This window comes from Podarcis muralis, chromosome 3, assembly GCF_964188315.1.
Source record: "Podarcis muralis chromosome 3, rPodMur119.hap1.1, whole genome shotgun sequence".
NCBI classification, from domain to species: Eukaryota; Metazoa; Chordata; class Lepidosauria; order Squamata; family Lacertidae; genus Podarcis; species Podarcis muralis.
In genome coordinates, this window is record NC_135657.1 from 89,548,199 (window position 1) to 89,569,767 (window position 21,569).

General features: G+C 43.0%; 1 protein-coding gene across 2 annotated transcripts; it reads left to right on the forward strand.

Annotated features, from left to right (window-relative positions):
* Nucleotides 1-1,421: 1,421 nt before the first annotated feature.
* Nucleotides 1,422-9,160, forward strand: LOC114593331 (glutathione S-transferase-like). 2 transcript variants are annotated; one of them, XM_028721692.2, is made up of 7 exons: nucleotides 1,422-1,564; nucleotides 3,558-3,664; nucleotides 4,559-4,610; nucleotides 5,296-5,428; nucleotides 6,944-7,085; nucleotides 7,532-7,663; nucleotides 8,871-9,160. In XM_028721692.2, exons 2-7 carry the CDS (start codon nucleotides 3,578-3,580, stop codon nucleotides 8,991-8,993), a joined length of 669 nt encoding a protein of 222 aa, XP_028577525.2. In that variant the 5' UTR covers nucleotides 1,422-1,564; nucleotides 3,558-3,577; the 3' UTR covers nucleotides 8,994-9,160. The 2 variants fall into 2 exon arrangements, with proteins under 2 accessions (XP_028577525.2, XP_028577527.2); XM_028721694.2 differs by having other exon boundaries at nucleotides 1,439-1,578.
* Nucleotides 9,161-21,569: the final 12,409 nt, after the last annotated feature.

The window sequence follows — 21,569 nt, forward strand, 5'->3', positions numbered from 1 at the left end:
TTCAAGTTGGCATGGCACCCTGTCATATTGTGACAGACGACAGTTCCCTTTTCACTACTAATGACATTAATCTCACTTTTAGAGATGTTTTATAGGTTTCTACTATTCTACTAGCTCTCCATCACAAGTGAGTATAGCGCCTTTTTTTAGAGAAAGCTGTAGATAAAAAGTAGTCACATGTCCATATAAATATATAGAATAGTGGATAATGGAGGAGGAAGTACAGTGAGTCTTCAAAAAAATTGAAATGGGTTAGATGGATAAACCCCAGTACAGTGGTACCTCTAGTTATGAACCTAATTCATTCCGGAGGTCTGTTTTTAACCTTTCGCTAATGGGGCCTCTTGCTGCTGCTGTGCCACCGGCACATGATTTCCATTCTCATCCTGGGGCAAAGTTCTCAACTCGAGGTAACTCTTCCAGGTTAGCGGAGTTTGTAACCTGAAGCGTTTGTAACCTGAGGTGTTTGTAACTCGAGGTACCACTGTATTAGATGGGAATAATCTACTCTGGTCTAATATGCAGAAACATTTCTGACTTCTTAATAATAATAATAATAATAATAATAATAATAATAATAATATTTATTTATTTATTTATTTATTTATACATACCCCGCCCATCTGGCTGGGTTTCCCCAGACACTCTGGGCAGCTCCCAACAGAATATTAAAAACATGATAAACCATCAAACATTAAAAGCTTTCCTAAACAGATGTCTTCTAAAAGTCAGATAGTTATTTCCTTAATATCTGATGGGAGGGCATTTCACAGGGTGGGCACCACTACTGAGAAGGCCCTCTGCCTGGCTCCCTGTAACCTCACTTCTCGCAGTGAGGGAACTGCCAGAAGACCCTCGGAGCTGGACCTCGGTGTTTTACTCTATAACACTATATGTCAAAAGAAGTTCATGCTATGCGAAACATGCTTATTCTACCAGACTCTTATCAGGCTATGATATCTCATTTTCCCTTTGCTTCAGTACCAATGTTTGGTTTCGTGGATATTGTGGTATGGAATGCATTGCACCTTATGGAAAAAAGCCTTTCAATAAGAATTTACTCTTCAAAGAGAAGCAGCTGACACAGGCGTCCCGACTGCTTGACCAAAAGCAGTTCTCACTGTTTTGCACACCAGTGTAAATTAATCACAGCCATCTAAATACCCCAAACCCCTCAAAAGGTGAGTGCCACCAGCAGGGAAGTTCTTTGTAGATGACCTTTGTCCATATTTCCTAGCCAGCAGCTGCAGCCAAAGATTGCGGTGGCCTCCTGCCCAGTGATACAAGAGTTTGGGTTAATTATGATAAGGACATTAACGTTTGCCTTCAATGCAGCTGCACAGATTTATACTAAACTGAGTTGCATCACGTTATGTACCTGCGAGAGAACCTTTCCCATTGTGGATTAACTTTGTGCAACTGATTTGACCCTAGGTGAAAAGTCTCACAAAAGGCAGAGCTGGAAGGTGGAGCTTCTGAGCTTTTTTATAAACTTGATGCACACAAGTTCAGCCTTTGCTCTGTCTCATAAGAAGTTTCACTTGCCCAGCAGGACTTCCAGCAGGTTAGTATTCAAAGGTAGGCAATTCCTTTGGAGAGTCATAACTCAAGAGTGACACCGTTGACAGAGGAGTGGTGCAGGGACAATTACCAAAGACCTCACCTCTGCCCAAAGATTTTCTTCTTTTACCCAGCCACTGTGGGTGGCTCCCAACAGAACATTAAAAGGTAGTGGTAGGATTTTCTGGAGACCTGTAATCTTGTGAAAGAAGCTTTTCTGTCTGGATAGACCAAAGGCAGAAGCTGGGGAGTGGCAGAGCTCTAAAAATCAAATGGGGGTGGGTTGAGGGTCTTGGTGGCACCTCAAAAGAGTGTTGGGTAGAGTTGGGAGAGAAATTTGATTCCCCCCCAAAAAAAATTATTTATATTTTTCAAATATTCATTAATTTTACAATCATTTTAACATTTCAAAGTCTGTCTTCCTTTCCCCTCTTTCTGCGGTTCCTTAAATTTATTTTTTAATATCTTCTGCATATCCAAATTCATTTAATGTGCTCATTTAATTATCGACTTTTTAAATATCTTCTGCATATCCAAATTCATTTAATTTGCTCATTTAATTATCGACTTTAAATATATACTCCTATGAAACTGCAGGTTATTACAATAATCCTGCCAGTGTTTATATCTGTTTGCAATTTATCTGCAAATATTCAATAAACCATTTCCATTCTTTTATAAAAAGTTTGTTATCTTGATTACTTATTCTTGATTTCAAGAAATTGAGAGAAATTTGATTCAGTTTGCATTTTAACGTGCCAAATCTACATTTTCTGAAATAATATGAAACATAGCTCTCGTTTGAGATTTGCAAATACCTGACAAATACCTCCAGACAAATAGTGCATAAAAATGCACAAAGTGTGCATATAAATGCATTTATTAGTGAAAACAATGTACCATGTAGTTTTCCAAAGAAATAGATCCATTACATTTTGGGGAGCGAGGTTCCTATGCCAGCATCCTGCGAACTCAGCTCTCCAACAGGGAAAGCTGACTTTGGCTTATTGCCTTCAAAGTTCTAGTGTGAATTGCCACCTAAGTAGCTAAAGGGTGAGTTTTATGGGTCCATTCTGCAGCACCTGCTGTTGTCCAAATGGTGCCGTGAAGTGGATACAAAGGCAAGGGCCAAACAGGATTCAAAACCTCAAGAAGAGGGGGCAAGGAAGGCAAGGCAAATCTTTTGCTTTTCGTTAAATTGGCAATTTACAGATGGTGGAGACTGGGGCAAATTGGTTGAGAGAAGGGAGTGTCTCTGTGAGGAAATCTGAAATAGTTTTAGGATGGAGGTGGGCTCCAGATGTGATCCATCACCATAAAATCCCATCATCCCCGATAGCTAGCCATCCTGGAGAGGCAGGTTTCCAGAGCTGTTTTAGGAGATACAAGGCAGATAGTGACAATGGCAACAGTGCAGGAATGAGGGGGGAATTTACTGTTTTGTGCCTCTGTGAACAAGGACCATGGCTGTCTAATGAGGGTTAAACATTCATTATTTTTAAAAACTCATTTTCAATTTTATCTTTACTATGATATGCCATATCTGCTTGTGCATCATGATTATGAAACTGGTTTTTTTAAAACCAACAGACAAGAAGCCGTTAGACAAGAGAGCCAGTGTGGTGTAGTGGTTAAGAGCGATAGACTCATAATCTGGTGAACCGGGTTCGCTTCCCCGCTCCTCCACATGCAGCTGCTGGGTGACCTTGGGCTAGTCACACTTCTTGAAGTCTCTCAGCCCCACTCACCTCACAGAGTGTTTGTTGTGGGGGAGGAAGGGAAAGGAGAATGTTAGCCACTTTGAGACTCCTTCGGGTAGTGATAAAGCCGGATATCAAATCCAAACTACTCCTCCTCCTCCTCCTCCTCTTCTTCTTCTTCAATCTGAAATCCTGCTACAAGCAATCACCAACCAGCATTTTAAAAAGTTGTCCTTCTCTAGTGGTGGTTGTTTCTCTACTAAACACCATCTCTCTATCTCTCTGTTATCACAACAGAAAAGTAAGCACTTAGAAACATGGCTGGGAAACCAAAGCTTTACTACATCAATGGAAGAGGCCGGATGGAAACCATAAGGTGGCTGTTGGCTGCAGCTGGGGTCGAGGTTTGTCTTCAGAATTTATCTAAAACCCACCATTTATTTAAGGCTGTAAATATAACCACATATTTGAAGCACATCGCTCTCCGCCCCCACAAGAAAAATAATATGGGAAAATGTAGCTTGTTCAAGGCTGTTATGTGCATACATAAATGAGGGTGCTGGGAATAGTAGCTCTGTGGGGATAAACCAGATCTCCCAGGATTCCTTGGGAGAAGTCATCTGCTTTCAAAGTGCTTTGAAGGTATGCAGACTAGGAATCCATTTCAGGCAGTTGGGTCCAGTCCTTTCCTGCTTGGCAGGGGGTTGGACTCGATGGCCCTTGTGGTCTCTTCCAACTCTATGATTCTATGATTCTATGATTCATATGGTAGAGTGAGGCAGCTGCCTCAGGTGACTGATTTTAGTTATCCTGGAAGGGTAGCAAATTGTTGCATTTACAGTGTTTTCATTCACAATTGTTGCACCTTTCTTGTCAGGGACAGGGATTTTCTGCGTCATGTGACAAAACAAATTGGGGAACCATTTGCTGTTCTGTCTCAGACAGAGAAAAGTCCTGGGCTGGCCTTGCTTTCACACCAAGACATCCATTTTTGTGACTTCCTTGCTTCAGGACATGAACTGCTTTCAGACTCACACCACTTTTAATATCATATCCCCACTTCAACCATCAATGACATTAGCAGTGGAATTAATATTGTCCCAGCCCTTATAATCCCCTCCCATGCTTTGTGGCACTTTCCTGTCTCGTATTGCTTTCCCCAAAAATTGACAACAGAAGAGATTACTTAGGGGGTTTCCATGAAATTTCCTCCAGTGCTTGAAAAACTCTGGGCCATTTATGGCAGCTGAAATTATTTCATGAGACCCTTGAAATCTTCTGCCTCTTTTATTTTCTAGTTTGAAGAACAATTTATTGAGTCAAACGAAGATCTGGAAAAGTTAAGGAAGGGTGAGTATGCCATCTGAATATCTCAGGATACTTTAGAGGATAATCACACAGACACCAAGATTACACGGAAGTTAAAAGAGCAAGTTTATAGTCTAGATGAATTCCCTGTACAATATGAAGAATAGACAATCTACTCTGAAGAGTCACTGCAATTCTACATTGCCTCCTCGCATGTGGGCCACATTGAGTTCAGTGGGACTATCTTCCAGTCTTAATCATAGGTGTTTTGAAAGTTCTCCAGTTCTTCATTGTGCCCTTAATCTCAGTTACCTGTGCACGATTTTCAGCAAGAATATGTGTGAATTCACAGTTGTTATCTGGTTGTATTGCCTTTAACTCTGTCCTTTGAAAGAGAAGAGAGTTTCCTAGCAATAGACAGCAACCTTCGACACATGATATTCAACACTGCATTTTGCAGGGCTTGTTTTTAGCTAGAGAGCAGGTTTAGCATATACACACAAAACTAGTTTTCCACTGTGTGTTTGCTGTACAGGTTTAGCACATTTCTGCAAAAGCATTCTTCACTATACGAAAAAAAGCAGAGGCAAACTTTATGATCAGAAAGGAACAATGGAGAAGTACCTAAATACTCAGATTCAAAGCATGTCAGGTGTTCCTGAAAATTCACATGTCCTTGTAATTAATTGGGAGAATGAAATGACACTTTTCATCTTCCTTTGAAAAGATGGAGTCCTGCTCTTTCAACAAGCGCCCATGGTGGAAATTGATGGGATGAAGATGGTGCAGACGCGAGCTATTCTCAACTACATTGCAACCAAATACAATCTCTATGGGAAGGATGTGAAGCAGAGAGCATTGTACTGTAATATTTCTATAAGTTTTGTTATTAATGCATGATCCAAGAAGAAATCTCTAGTCTGTCATATAATCTGCTGACAAGCTATGAGTCAGCGCATTTCAACTCCCTGTGACTGCCAACTAAAACAAAAAAGGTTCAAGATTGAGCAATGTGAGCTAATATAACCTCTCAGTTTCCCAACTAGTTCATGTGCACTGGTTCATTAGAAATCAAGGTGGTTTCTCCAAAGTTCATGCCCTAGACATTCATTTAATCTCAATAGATTGGATCACTGGAGGTCAATACACCTTTCCCATTCCCCCCCTTTTCACTTATATAATTCTGATTTTTAATATGATTTGCTTAAAAAAAAGGTGTAACTGAAGAAGGTCTCTATGACTGATCAGCAAATCATACAGTTTTTTGTTCATTGTGCATATTTATGCCTATGAAAATAGGAGCATTTCCTGCCAATGTGTTTTTTTCTATCAGACAAATGATATTACTCAGAAAGCACTTTTATTATGGTGTATGAGAGAGAGAGAGACTGAGACTGAGAGACACTGAGAGAGAAAAGGGCTCTTTCAAAGGAAGAAATATACCTTCTCCAAAATATAGAAGCATTGTCCCTGTTTTTCTACTGAGATGACTCAATTCTCCCCTCTCCCTCTTGTGTTGGTTCTGTTTGTCTTACCATTGTGTTGTTGTTGTTGTTGTTGTTGTTGTTGTTGTTGTTGTTGTTGTTGTTGTTGTTGTTATATCCATTTGTCCAGTGCCCATGTGTGCTGTTTTCTGAAAAGAGTATAGTTTAAAGGGCTTTCCACAGAGAACAAGGTAAAAGAGGCTTTGGCATGGAAAGCCCCATACAAATAGGAATTAGTTGCCACAAGACTCTAGATCTGTGCGGCTAATTTTCACAATCCCACTCTGTCCTACATATGTGGTTTTACTCCTGCTTCCATTAGCCCTGGCCAGCATGGCCTAAGGTCAGGGGTGCTGGAAGTAGGAACCAAATAAACTTCTGGAGGTAAACAGCTTCTCTATTCCTGCTACAGAGGGGCAACAGGTCTAGCACCCAGGGATATCCGTATGATTTTATTATTGAGTTATTTGAGTTGGTTGAGTTGAGTTGTTTTTTAAAGCCCACCCTTCAGCCAAAAAACATTCCTGGAGCAGCTTAAAAATCACTTTGAAAAGATACCCCCCCCTCCACACACATACCTCAAGCATCTCATCTGAAAAGAAATGACATGAAAGGAACATGAATCAGGTGTGAGGAGGAAATAAGCAAATTGAGGTTCAAGTTCCTCGCTGCCGTCTTTCTATGTGGGTGAGGTGCTCTGAATTGTTGAAGTGGCTACACAATATTTTTTTAAAAAATATTATTCCTGATGTTGTTATTATTATCTGAGAGGAAGAAACACTTCCCCACTATTGACGCACGAGCTTTATTGGTATCCGCGATTTTCAATGTACCACACCAAGTCCCATGGTCCCTGGCGATCCAGTCACAACAACATTTTCTTTCCCTCAGGATTGATATGTATTGTGAAGGTACTATGGATCTGTATGAACTGATGCTGATGCTTCCCATCAGGCCAGCTGACACGAGGGAGAAGGAGTTTGCAAACATTGTCGAAAAAGCCACCACCAGATACTTCCCAGCCTTCGAAAAGGTACGAGGCAAAGAAGGAACGGAACTTACAACCCCTTTTGAGAGAACAGAGTCACCTATGCTCAACTGTAGTTGGCAGCTGGTAATGTTGACAGGACTGTCTGGTCTGTCAGAAATCATTTTCTTAATTCTTCATTTTCCAAACGGCAACAGTAAATTTTAGACCATGTCCTGAGCTAAAAGGAAACATTTTAGTGGTGTGAGAGAAGAGTAAGCATAGCACACAGCGTGTTAATACCCCATCTTCTCATTTTTGGTGCAGTGGCTTTTCAGATGAAGTGGGGGGGGGGGGGTGTTTGGCACTCCTTACCTCAGTACTGATCCAAATCCTCTTCATGTCATGATGCAATATTATCTGGGTGCGTGGTTTACAAAAGTTGCCCAAATATATATTCTCCATTTTGTTTATGTACCTGAAGTACTCTTAAAACATTTCCCGCTCTGTAGGTCCTCAAAGATCACAGGCAAAATTTCCTGGTGGGAAATCAGCTCAGCAAAGCAGATATTCAACTGCTTGAAGCCATTTTAATGGCAGAAGAGCTGAAGGCTGATATTCTCTCCCAATTCCCTCTTTTAAAGGTAAGCAACACAATTTCACAACTTATTATAAAAGATAGAGGATGAACAGGTGTTGTTGTTGTTGTTGTTGTTGTATTGATTGATTGATTGATTGATTGATTTATACACACCCCGCCCATCTGGCTGGGTTTCCCCAGCCACTCTGGCTGGCTCCCAACAGAATATTAAAAACATGATAAAACATCAAACATTAAAAACTTCCCTAAATAGGTACAGGTTCCCTGGCTCTTGCAAGTTCTCATTAGCTGTGAAACCCTCCAGATCTTGCTGCACTGCAGCTCCCATCCACCCCAATCACTGGCCATGCTGGCTGGGGCTGATGGGAAATGTAGGCCATCCATAATGGAAAGGTCATAGGTTCCCCCCCTGTGTGCTAGAGCACACTATCCATACAACAGTAGCAGAATAGCAAGGGGGTTGGAAGCAGCGACACACCATAGGGAACAATATGTCTACTAATTGCAATTGCCATTCAAGCCAAACCACTCCATATTCCGTTTTCCAAGGTATACTTGGTACAGCACTGTAATTCTCTGGGGACCTTTGCTGGTATACAACATGCAGGTTCCCAGGCTTTAAAAATGTCTGTACGCATATAGTGTATATGTGTGCATGTGTGTTTTGGTGATTGAGCATGTAGCATCACATGGCAACAGGCACACATCCTAAACTAGGACTTAGTAGTTTGATGGGAAGAACAGCTCTGGAGCTCATAAGTGTGGTGCCATTAATTTAACCAAACTAGTAGATCTATACTTGCACCCCTTTCTGGATCTCTTCAGCCTTCATATAAAGGAAAGTGACAGGCCTCACAGATGAGAGCTCAGTATGCTTACTGAAGCATAAGCCGAGCTCTAGTATGGAGCTTTTATCCCCCTTTGCGTATCTACAACACCATCGTCTCTGAAACGTGACTTGGGTTTCCGTCACACAAATAAGGCCCATATTCATGGATAAGCCATTTGTGAATTAACTGTGGACTCTTAAAAGCAACTCACAAGCCTGCAAATAGTGGCTTCCATCTTCAAAGGAGCAACCTTGAAATAACTGTGCTTTGTAGATAATAAAGTTTCTCATAAATAGTTTCAGTATTGATGATCAAGTTGTACTACCATCATGGTGAGAGATGATTCTTCAGGAATGCCACCATTTTTGCTATAAGACTTCTCCTTTTCTCTTCTAAATGTTTTGCTGTTTCTCTTTTCAGGCTTTTAAAGTAAGAATCAGCAGCATCCCTACAGTTAAGAAATTTCTGCAGCCCGGGAGTCCAAGAAAACCACCAATGGAAGTTAAGGATGTGCCAGGGATCATGAAGATTTTCTACGGATAAACTGAAACAAAGCAAAATTATTTCACCTCAGTTGTAGGTAGCTACAACTACGCTGGGCACAAATTGGGGTGTAAATTCACAAAGCTACAGTGAGAACAACAAGAGTAAAAGATGGTAATATTGTGTGGCGCTACACTGATATGTAATAAAGCATTCTACAGCTTTTATACTTTTGTGCAATGTTTTTCTTGAGTAGCCAATAACATGTCTGTCCAACCACCACTAGTTCCTGCTGGTGCTTTGCATAAACGAAGCCAAGTTTGACAATTCGGCAGCTAAACGCTAACCCAAATGGATACATAACAAGCAGGAATTAACGAGGTGACCCCTACCCAAAGACTGAGGCTGCCACCCTTTCCCCACATTTAATACGGTCGGGCTTCCTTCTCCCATACATTGGATTGTGCAGTTGTGGGGAAGCTTTGCCTGATCAAACTTCTATTGAAGCCACAAGAACTTTGCTTCAGGATAAGAAGAGAAATCGTGCGGCAGCGGTGCGGCAGCAGCAGAAGGCCCCATTAGCTAAAGTGGTGCTTCAGGTTAAGAACGGACCTCCGGAACGAATTAAGTACTTAACCCGAGGTACCACTGTACACCCAAGAGATCACTGCAGTCCACGGGACAGTTTCTCCTGCAAGGATCTCATAAGCTGCCTCTACAATAACTCAGAGCGGGGTTTTGAGTGTGGCTGCCTCTGTCCTCTGAAATAGCATTCCTGTCGAAACCCGACAAGTGCTCTCTATCTGCGCATTTCTTTTTACTGACAGGATTTCTCATCTGGATAAATGGGCCTCTTTTTTACCATGAGCATTTGCTTTTTTCTCCAGTCCTAAATGCATTTGAGGTACTGTATATGTGTTTTTAGTGATGTATGGAAGTGAGAGCTGGACCATAAAGAAGGCTGATCGCCGAAGAATTGATGCTTTTGAATTATGGTGCTGGAGAAGACTCTTGAGAGTCCCATGGACTGCAAGAAGATCAAACGCATCCATTCTTAAGGAAATCAGCCCTGAGTGCTCACTGGAAGGACAGATCGTGAAGCTGAGGCTCCAGTACTTTGGCCACCTCATGAGAAGAGAAGACTCCCTGGAGAAGACACTGATGCTGGGAAAGATGGAGGGCACAAGGAGAAGGGGGCGACAGAGGACGAGATGGTTGGATAGAGTTTTCGAGGTTACCAGCATGAGTTTAACCAAACTGCGGGAGGTAGTGGAGGACAGAGGTGCCTGGCGTGCTCTGGTCCATGGGGTCACGAAGAGTCGGACACGACTAAACGGCTAAACAACAATATGTGTTTTAACTATTTATAATAATCTTATGTGTAAATTGCCTTGAGATGGCTGTTTAGAAGATTGCGGGAGAATCAATGATTATAATAACAACAATAAAAAATGGATAGTACTCCATGATAAGGGTTATAGGACGACAGCCATGGGAAAAAACTATTTTTACACACTTCTCTATAAATTCATGATTCCCTCCCCCCCCCCAAAAAAAAATGTTTAGGGGTACTCTCATTTTCCTACTCATCTTGAAATACTGCCACTCTATGAGGCCAAACTTAGATTCACAAAATGTTTAGGGATATGCATACCCCTGAGTCCCCCCCCCCCCGAAAAAAAGCACTGGCCTTATGACCCAGGGAGCCATTCATAGCAGCCAGCAGATCTGAGTTCTCTCTCTGTGTGTAACTGCCCAGATTAATGTCCAGGGGGGAAAAAAGGAGTGGTGAACAGCTTAAATGTTAAACTCTGCTGAGTTGTACTCATAGTATCTCCAAGGTCATAAAAGTTGATAATTAGTTTGTGCAATGGGTTTTGCAACTTTTTTTAAAAAATAAAAAAGAACAGTTTGATAAAAAATAATAATAACTAACTAATGTACACAGGCTAGATAGGGCCTGGCAGAGCACCCATTCATTCATTTATATTTTTGCTTGCACAGCAAACAGAACATTCAGAAGATACAGTTTCCCTTTCAGCTCCATGGCAAGGGAAAGTTTTATCTGCTGAATTTCTGCCTTTCATGCAGCTGTTAAAGGCACTTAGTGTCTTTCAGGGGAAACCGTGGAAGACATATTAGCAAAGCAAAAGAGGAAGAGCAACAGTGATGTAAATTATACTGATACCACACCACTACCCTCCTTCTCCTCTCTATTCTAGCTCCCAGCTCCATCCCTTCTCTTAAACAGCTTTTTGGTTGAACACAATCTTTCATCACCAGCATTGCTGGCAGACCAGGAAAACCCCCAGCAAGGCTGTACTCTTGTGGCCTTTAACAATGCCTTGATCTGCAGAAATTAGGAGGTGACGCTTCTGGCATTATGCAGATAAATATTACAGGAGTTTAGCTGAGCCTCACTGCAATGTAAGGGACATAGATGCAGGACCAGAATTAGGTTTGATGAGGCCCTAAGCTACTGAAGGTAATGGGGCCCTTTATATGTCCAGCTGTCCTCTGTCCACAACAAATTGCCACTGTTTTTTGCTTTGAATATATGCTATACAGTGGTACCTCGGGTTACAGACGCTTCAGGTTATAGACACTTCAGGTTACAGACTCCGCTAACCCAGAAATAGTACCTTGGATTAAGAAATTTGCTTCAGGATGAGAACAGAAATCGAGCTCCGGCGGCAGCAGGAGACCCCATTAGCTAAAGTGGTACCTCAGGTTAAGAACAGTTTCAGGTTAAGAATGGACCTCCAAAATGAATTAAGTTCTTAACCCGAGGTACCACGGTATGGTAATTTATGGACCTAATAGGTATCTAAAGCCATTTGCACATAGCAAAAGATGTACCGTATATTTTGCTCTATAAGACTCACTTTTTCCCTCCTAAAAAGGGGAAATGTGTGTGCGTCTTATGGAGCGAATGCAGGCTGCGCAGCTATCCCAGAAGCCAGAACAGCAAGAGGGATTGCTGCTTATACTGCGCAGCGATTCCTCTTGTTGTTCTGGTTTCTGAGATTCAGAATATTTTTTTTCTTGTTTTCCTCCTCCAAAAACTAGGTGCGTCTTGTGGTCTGGTGCATCTTATAGAGCGAAAAATACGGTATTTTATCAAAGTAATTGTTGAAAAGTCCATGCAGAAAGCAAAGTCCATGCAGAATGTAGGCACCTTATATATGGAAATGAGCAAACCAGTGATATTTTAGGGAGCAGGCTAAAACCCTGCTCCCTAAAAACCCAACACAAAACCCTGTTGCTGTATGGTGGTTTTATTTTTTATTTTTTTATCTTATATTTTGGAAATGTACATCCATTTTTTTCCTTTAATTTTTTGGGGGCCCCCAAGAGAGTGGGGTCCTAAGCTATAGCTTGTTTAGCTTATACGTAAATCAGGCACTGCATATAGCTATGCAAGGGCATAGCATGGGTTGCCAGTGGGGGGGGGGCACCTGGCTTGCTAGTAGTACATGTGAAAAGGATCTAGGGATCTGAGTGGACCACAAGCTTAATATGATGCAGCAGCAAAGAAAGAGAATGCTATTCTAAGGCTGCATCAACAGAAGTACAGTGTCCAGTTCAAGGGAAGTAACAGTCCCACTCCATTCTGCTCTATTCACACAGGTGGTGTTGTGGTCTAAACCACTGAGCCTCTTGGGCTTGCTGATCAGAAGGTCGGCGGTTTGAATCCCTGCGACGGGGTGAGCTTCCATTGCTCGGTCCCAGCTCCTGCCAACCTAGCAGTTCGAAAGCATGCCAGAAAGTGCAAGTAGATTAATAGGTACCACTCCGGCGGGAAAGTAAATGGCGTTTCCATGCACTGCTCTTGTTTCGGTGTTCCGTTGCACCAGAAGTGGTTTAGTCATGCTGGCCACATGACCTGGAAAAACTGTCTGTGGACAAATGCCGGCTCCCTTGGCCTGTAAAGTGAGATGAGCGCCACAACCCCAGAGTCGTCTGCAACTGGACTTAACTGTCAGGGGTCTTTTCCCTTTGCCTTTCTATTCTGTCAGACCACACCTGCAATACTGTGTCCACAATTTAGGAAGGATGTTCACAAGCTGGAACGTTTGCAGGGGAGGATGACCAAGAGGATCAAGGGTCTGGACACTGAGCTTTATTAGGAATGGTTGAGGGAGTTGCGTATGTTGGATGGCGGTTGGATGGATGGCGGTTAATAGATTGAAGTTGAATCCTGACAAGACAGAAGTACTGTTTTTGGGGGACAGGGGGCGGGCTCGTGTGGAGGACTCCCTGGTCCTGAATAGGGTAACTGTGCCCCTGAAGGACCAGGTGCACAGCCTGGGAGTCATTTTGGACTCACAGCTGTCCATGGAGGCGCAGGTCAATTCTGTATCCAGGGCAGCTATCTACCAACTCCACCTGGTACGCAGGCTGAGACCCTACCTGCCCGCGGACTGTCTTGCCAGAGTGGTGCATGCTCTAGTTATCTCCTGCTTGGACTACTGCAATGCGCTCTACGTGGGGCTACCTTTCAAGATGACTCGGAAACTACAACTAATCCAGAATGCGACAGCTAGACTGGTGACTGGGGGCGGCCGCCGAGACCACAGAACACCGGTCTTGAAAGACCTACATTGGCTCCCAGTATGTTTCCAAGCACAATTCAAAGTGCTGGTGTTGACCTTTAAAGCCCTAAACGGCCTCGGCCCAGTATACCTGAAGGAGCGTCTCCACCCCCATCATTCTGCCTGGACGCTGAGGTCCAGCGCCGAGGGCCTTCTGGCAGTTCCCTCATTGCGAGAAGCAAAGCTACAGGGAACCAGGCAGAGGGCCTTCTCGGTAGTGGCGCCCGCCCTGTGGAACGCCCTCCCATCAGATGTCAAAGCGATAAATAACTACCTGACATTCAGAAGACATCTTAAGGCAGCCCTGTTCAGGGAAGTTTTTAATCTGTGATATTTTACTGTATCTTTGGTTTCTATGGAAGCCGCCCAGAGTGGCTGGGGAAACCCAGCCAGATGGGCGGGGTACAAATAATAAAAAATTATTATTATTATTATTATTATTATTATTATTATTATTATTATTATTATTGTTATTATTATTATGCCCAGAAAAGAGGAAATGGAGAGGAAGTTGGATTTTCAAAACAGCCAAACACTGATTTCCTTGATCGATATGAGCATTTGTAAGAGCTGGAAGCATCCCGTGCCCTCCAGATGTTGCTAGACTGCAGTTTCAGCCAACTGCAGCCAGTATGTAAGCTGGCTACAGGCCGATAAGATTTTTAGATGGTGACATCAAAGTAATTATTAGTTAAAAAGAGAGGAAGAGTCGGTTACCGTATTTTTTGCGATATAGGTCTCACCAGATGATAGGACGCACCTAGTTTGGGGGGGAGGAAATAAGGGGGGGAATTCTGAATCCCAGAAGCCAGAACAGCAAGAGGGATCTGGCTTCTGGGATAGCCTCTAGCTGTTCTGGCTTCTGGGATAGCCGCTGGGGTAGCTGGTCTAGCTTTGTGCAAAGCCTCCGCAGGGCACGGGGAGCCTTCATCCCCGTGCCCTGCGGAGGCTTCTGGGACAGCCCGCAAAGCCTCCAAAGGGCAGCGGGATGAAGGCACCCTGCTGCCCTGTGGAGGCTTTGCGCCACTAATCCTGAAGCTAGAACAGTGAGACGGAGCGCTGCGCAGCGCTCCCTCTCCCTGTTCTGGCTTCTGGCTTAGCACACACATTTCCCCTTACGTTTTAGAAAGGAAAAAGTGTGTCTTATAGAGCAAAAAATACGGTACTTTGTCTCCTGAGCATCTCTTTGTATATTTTATGTGGAGTGACTGCCATCTTCTGGCTCTTACCTGTCAGGCTGAAAGAAAAACAGACTTCACTTATATGCAATACTTCTGCAATACTTTTGCTATTTTAGTCCAAACTGGCATTTCCCTCTCTCTTCACAAAAGCATGCTACTCATATTCATGCTGTAAGTCAAAATAAATCCAAGATCCCATTTAGCAATGGCCAATTGACTCAATGCTTGCTTGTGACATATATGACAATGATGTATTCATTCTTTATGCTTGTTTACCTCAGGATCAAATCGTTTAGTTTATTGGTCCCATTTCTATGATTCTGTAATTTTTGTATATTGTTTCCCCCTCTTTATTTGTTTTTTATTACTTTGATCCCTGCTCTGGGATTGAGAACATTCAATGAAGTTTTTACACCATATACCATGGTCTTGCTCCTTATTCTGGCTTATCCTTTCATTTTGAAAACGTTGGTTACATTGAAAACTTGGCCAAATAATGGAAGCAGTTCACAAGCTGTAACCTTGAGATAACAGTTGACGGCAAGCTAAAATATCCTAGCAACAGCATGACAGAAACGACAGACCCTCCACGTGTACCAATTTTCCAGGGATGTCCCTGATTTAGAGAAGCCGCCCCGGTTTCTGATTTGATCCCAAAATGTCCTGCTTTTCATTAGGATGTCCCTATTTTCACTGGAGAATTGTTGGAGGGTATGGAGTTATCTGACCCCTGAACTGTCCAAAACACAATCCTGTATAGGGAAGGTTTTTTAAATGTTTAATGTTTTATTATTTTTTATATATGTAGGGTTGCTATATTTTGAAGAGCAAAAAAGAGGACATATTTGAAAATTTCTACTTTTAACTATGGATCTCTGTGACTACTCTCATTATAAAAAAGAGGACGTGTTCTGGAAAAAGGGGATATATGGCAACCCTATTGGAAGCTGCCCAGAGTGGCTGGGGCAACCCAGTAAGATGTATGGGGTATAAATAGTAAAATTATCATTATTGAATTGGACATCCCTATTTTCACTGGAGAAATGTTGGAGGGTATGAAATGGTACTTCAAAGTGTTTGCGTGTGTGAGAAAGATTTTTGCTCCTCTCTAAGGTGCTCCTAAGGGACGCGGGTGGCACTGTGGGTTAAACCACAGAGTCTAGGACTTGCTGATCAGAAGGTCGGCGGTTGGAATCCCCGCGATGGGGTGAGCTACCGTTGCTCGGTCCCAGCTCCTGCCAACCTAGCAGTTCAAAAGCATGTCAAAGTGCAAGTAGATAAATAGGTATCGCTCTGGCGGGAAGGTAAACAGTGTTTCTGTGCGCTGCTCTGGTTCACCAGAAGCGGCTTAGTCATGTTGGCCACATGACCCAGAAGCTGTACGCCGGCTCCCTCGGCCAGTAAAGCGAGATGAGCGCCACAACCTCAGAGTCGGTCACGACTGGACCTAATGATCAGGGATCCCTTTACCTTTACCTTTAAGGTGCTCCTGGACAAATTTTTTTCCATTTTTTTTAAAAAAATATATTTCAGCTCAGTGGCAGAGCATCTAGGAGCTCTTTCACATTTCAGCTTTCTCCATGCCTAGAAAACAGGGACAAAACTAGACTTTATTTCACCTGGGTCGAAGACCCAGTTGGCATCCCCTTGCATGCATTTGTGTACACACACACACTCGCACACACAGGCTGGGAGCCTCAGTGGTGTCCCTCTGGAGCTTTCACCCAGGCCAAAAAACTTGGCTAGCCCTCCCATAGCTATTGCTCTGCTAGAAAGCATGTGTACGAGCAGTTTTCCTCCCACCACCTCTCCTGCTACCCTCTTTCCCAGGACTAGGAGAGGACTGAAGAGGGAGGAGCAGAAGCCGGTGACACGCAGGCGCAGTCTTCACCTGCTTGCACGCAGCTTGGGTGGGGGAGATAAATAAGCTGAGGTCGGGGGTGCAGCCTCTCTGTAGGAATAGCTGAGAGACGTAGGATTGATGAACATGCCCTAACTTGTAAGTGCACTTCTGACTATAAAGAGTTAATTCTTCACTCTGGACATTTCTAGCTTGACAGTGCTGTAACAAAGAGCAAAATGTTGTGCTAATGGAAGAAGGGCATTGAACATCACCCAGTGTGTTACAAGCACCCACCAGTTGTTTTTTAGAGGATAGTTAATAAGAAAAAAAAGAGCATTTTTATATGGTATATGCTGCTAAATATTTTTACCATATCACCCTGCCCTAACCACCTTTACTTGAAATGGTGTTGCGTTTATTTAAATTTAACTTCTTTTTTTGGAAAGCGGCTGTCAGAGCTGCCCCTGGTCCCAGCTCACAGAGGACCAACGCCAGTCCGTTGTTATATTAAATAGTTTTTATTGAAGTTCAGTTTCTCATTTACAGCCACAGCGCGCAGCTCTACGTCTTAAACCCTAGACCGCCGAAGCTCCGTCTGAGTCTCCTCCCCCCAGACACCAGTTTAAGACCCTAGCCTTGCTCCACCTCTTCCTCTGCTCCCTCTTCCTCTGGGTCCGCTTGTCCGCCGAGGTCTTGCCCTTCCTAGACTCTTCTGACGCTGAATCCCCTGAGTCTTCCCCCTCCCTCCGGCGAGCTTTAGGACCTGGTTCCCAATCCGTGTTTTCTGCTGTCCTGCGCGCCTGTACATTTGAACTTGGCGCGCGCGCCCAGCCTGCCACCTTCCTTCTGACCGTTATACTGCTCCTGTCGCTGCTTCCCTCTTCGGGGATGCCACCTGGGCCTGACTCCTCCTCCCTGCTTGCCGGAGGAGACGCTGACTCTGACCTATGGGGCTCTTCCCCCCCACTACGCTCTGGTGGGGAAGCTGGCCCTGATTTCCAGCTACTGCTTTGGGAGTCTCCGCTGGCCCCCTGCTTCTGGTGTGTCCCCCCTGGGACCCCCCTTGCCCTGGCCATCGGCGCCCCCTTCTGGGAATCTTCTGATTCACTGGAGAGGCTTATGGAATCTCTCGAGTCACTGTCGTTCTGCCCTCCGCTGCCCTCAGATTCTTCCCCTTCGCTCTCCATTTCCTCTCTCCCCTGCGCCTCTGCTCCTGAGCCCCTGACAGCGGCAATAGCAACTGAGCCTAAAAAGCAACATCTCTTCGATCTTGAAGTTGCAGTTTAGTCATTTTACTGCACCAACCACCACCCAAATCTGAGTCACGGTGAAATAAGCAGGGAATTTTATTTTGTGCCAGGTTTTCAGCACGTCACTTTTAAAGCTTCTCTTTTGCATCGCTTGCATCTGAAAACACTTTGGTGCCTGACCAAAAACAAAGCAAAGCAAAGCAAAGCAAAGCAAAGCAAAAAAGCCTAGTTAATGAAGTTTTTAAAAGGGCAAAGTGATTTACAAATCCTATCATTTCCACCAGATGGCGCTATTTGCCATGCACCTAAATTTAACCCCAATTTTGGATGAAACAAGATGATTGCTACCTTGCTGCTGCCTTTTCTAAAGGTCATAGAGGAGTCTGAACAATTTGCCCGTATCTATGCAATGTGAATAAGAATGCATCTATGGTAAGAGGCCAATTAGCATCAGAGCTTGCTTGCTTTAGTATTAGACTTGAAGAGAGAAAGAGAGAGAAAATTCAGGCATATTTTGCATGTTCCTTCCCCCCCCCCTTTTCTTTTTTGGTGTGGGTTAAAGTGTGCACATCTAGTGCATCCAGATTCACAGTTTGCATGTGAAGAGAGCTTCAGCCTATATTTATACCTTGCATAGGACTGCTGTCTCTCAGCGCCTCCAGACTGTCAGGACTTTGTGGGAGTGATTCAATCGCACACCAGAACATTAGGTTTTGTGCAAAGTGGATCAAGGGACTCTGTGACTGCAGCTCGACAAATCCACTTACGAAACGCACACACCAGACTTTCTGCAGCTAGGAGAGCGACACGGAAAGGGCACAGATAAATTGGGGGCGAATGAATGGCTGCCAGGAAGGTGTGTACCACAAGAAAATCAGAATAAATGCCGTGCAAGAAAATCAGAAGCTTCCACCGTGAAAAAATGTATCACTGAATGTGCATCTCTCTCTGTGATTCGCGGATGCATCATCTTGTCCAAAAACACAATACACGCAAAAGTTGGCTGGTTTAATTATTTTTGTTTTGTTAGGATGACAAGAGCACAGGCACATGTGTTTCCTGGTTGAGGTGAGGTTCACACGGTCAGGATATGGAACGTTAGCATGACAAATGTAATGATTGTGTAGGAGGAAGTTCATTCCGGGAAAGGGGTGTCCTATTCTTATTGTACTCTCACTCCTGTTTGATAGACTCGGCCCATTTCAGGGATCGACCACAGCAAATCTGGCGATATAGGAACCCTAACGCAGGAAGTAGAAAGTTTGAGAAAGGAAAGCAAAAAGGAAGACGCAGCTGTGATTAGATTTGCCTTGGAAGACATCCAGCAACCAACTCTTACCACGGAGTGCAATCATAGACTTGTACAGCTGGAAGGGACCACGAGACTCATCCAGCCCAGCCCCCTGCAATACAGGAATCTTTCACCCAGCGCAGAACTCGAACCCGTGACTGTGAGATTAAGAGTCTCACGCTCTACATATGTTGGAAATTTAAAGAAAAAGAAGGGACTTTTTATCATATGTGGTGGGAATGTAGAGAAGTTTAAAAAAATGGGAAATGATATATAATGAATTGAAAAAAATGTTTAAAATGACATTTGTAAAAAAAACCAGAAGCATTTTTGTTAGGGATTGTAGGACAAGACCTGCCAAGAAAAACAGATAATCTATTTATGTATTCCACAACAGCAGCAAGAGTCTTGATAGCACAAGGATGGAAGAATGAGGAAATCCCAGCGAAAGAACAGTGGCAAGAAAAATTGACGAACTATGCAGAACTGGCTAAACTGACATACAAATTGCGGGACAAGGACAGCTGTGACTTTAAGGAAGAATGGGAACTTTTCAAATTGTTCAAATTGTTCAAATTATCTAAAAAGACAACAAAATGAACTGGACTCCCTGGCAGGTTTTGAATAAATATACACAAATTTATTGGTTGATAACATGATAGATAGACAATGTAAGGATATGTATCATTTTATAACACCCTCTACTGACTGAGCTATCCTATGTCTCTTCTTGACTTAGAAACAAGTCCCGCTGAATTCAATGAGACTTATTCCCAGCAGAGATCAGTGCCAGAATTCCTCCTAGCACAACTGGATTTCCCCCTCTTCTCCTGGCTCACATGCCCTCCCCAAATCTGCTCTAGATGGTGGGGGAAACTTCCCAAATAGCAAGGTGATGCCAGAGAGGAGGAAAGGGGAGGTGATTCCATTAGGCAAGTAGAAAGGCTTTGCATTGATGGAATGATCTCCTTCAACTACGTCCAATGCAACTCAATGAGTGCAGTCATGGCGGCTTAATTACAACCTGCCTATAATTGCTCTGTACCACTTCAAACTGCAGCTGCTGTTGGTGCCTGGGTACATGGAGAAAGACCTCGCCGGGCTTCTTGCACCATCTAGAGAATGCCAGGCAGGAGTGTTCTCCCCCACAAGCAACCCTTGGGATGATTCATCACTCTTCTTTCCCGACGCGCTTCTGTGACACATATCCTCAATACAAAAGCAGAGTCCAATCAGAAGCTAGGCATTGGAGGTGTGGATTTCTAGGCTACTTTATTATGTACAAAACAGAGCAAAGGAAATCATGGCTCTTCTCTCCTTCATCTCTGAGAGAGCAGAAAAGTACAACATAACGGAACGGTGTAACTGAACTTCCGTTCTCTTGACTCCAACACTATGGAATGTCAACACAGACATGTGAAAACAACCACACTTCCTGCAACGGGAGGAATGAAATCCCAACAGGTGCGATTTTACCTGACTGGATGCTCGTCCAAAGAAAATTTAAAAAACACTGCGCACCTAGAAATCTAGTGTCATCCCATTTTCTATGCACTGGGATTTGGGGTGGGGGGAAATGTGTGTGGGAACATTCAAGCCTTTGAATCCTCACCACAGTCTGAAGTGATATCATAAAGAAAAAAATGTTTATTATCAGCTTTTTCTTGGAATTGGGTCTAAAAGTTCTGGCCCGTGAAAGAATATAACATAGCATAATTTTTTCCCCTGAGCAAAACTATATTATTTGTTATTCGTATCTTGTGTGTGTATAATTAATTTTCATTTTTCTGCAGTTGTATTGTTTCCCCTTTATTTGTATTTCAATATGTCATTGAACTATATGTTTTTGATTGAATAAGCAAAAAAGAATTTTTTTAAAGCTTCTGATGATAACCGCGATAATTATTTCATTATATTGTAATTTTATTTTTCCTGTTTTTAAGTACAGATATGGGTAGAAATTACACACATATTAAAAAAACGCCGTGAAAATGCTTTAAAAAACCCCCATTTTTAAAAAGGCATTAATTTTGCATAGCTCACTGCCACCATCTAGTGTCACATTTGTATAGTGCATTTTTACAACACATTTAAAACGCTTTATTTGCAGCTGTGTAGCTGAGTCCACGGTGAATCTACAGGATCAGCAGCTGGCAGCCATCAGCCCTTTGTACCTTTCTTAATTGGAACTAATGCTTAATTAAAGGGGAAATTAAAAAAGAAAGGAAATGTTTTTGAAAAGGATGTTTTTAGACCTATAATACTAAATGGAAGATAAAGAGATTAATAAAGACATATTTTGCCATAGCTCTTGCCCTCTTCGTCCAAGACTTAGCACCTATTGCATCTGCTGCAATGTTCGCAGTTCTGCATTGTTTTCTTACAGAATGATCTGATGAATTCTTTCTGGTGGGATATCCAAATTTACACATACTACCACATTTGAAGGCAATTGTAGTTGTGTGAAAGCTGATAA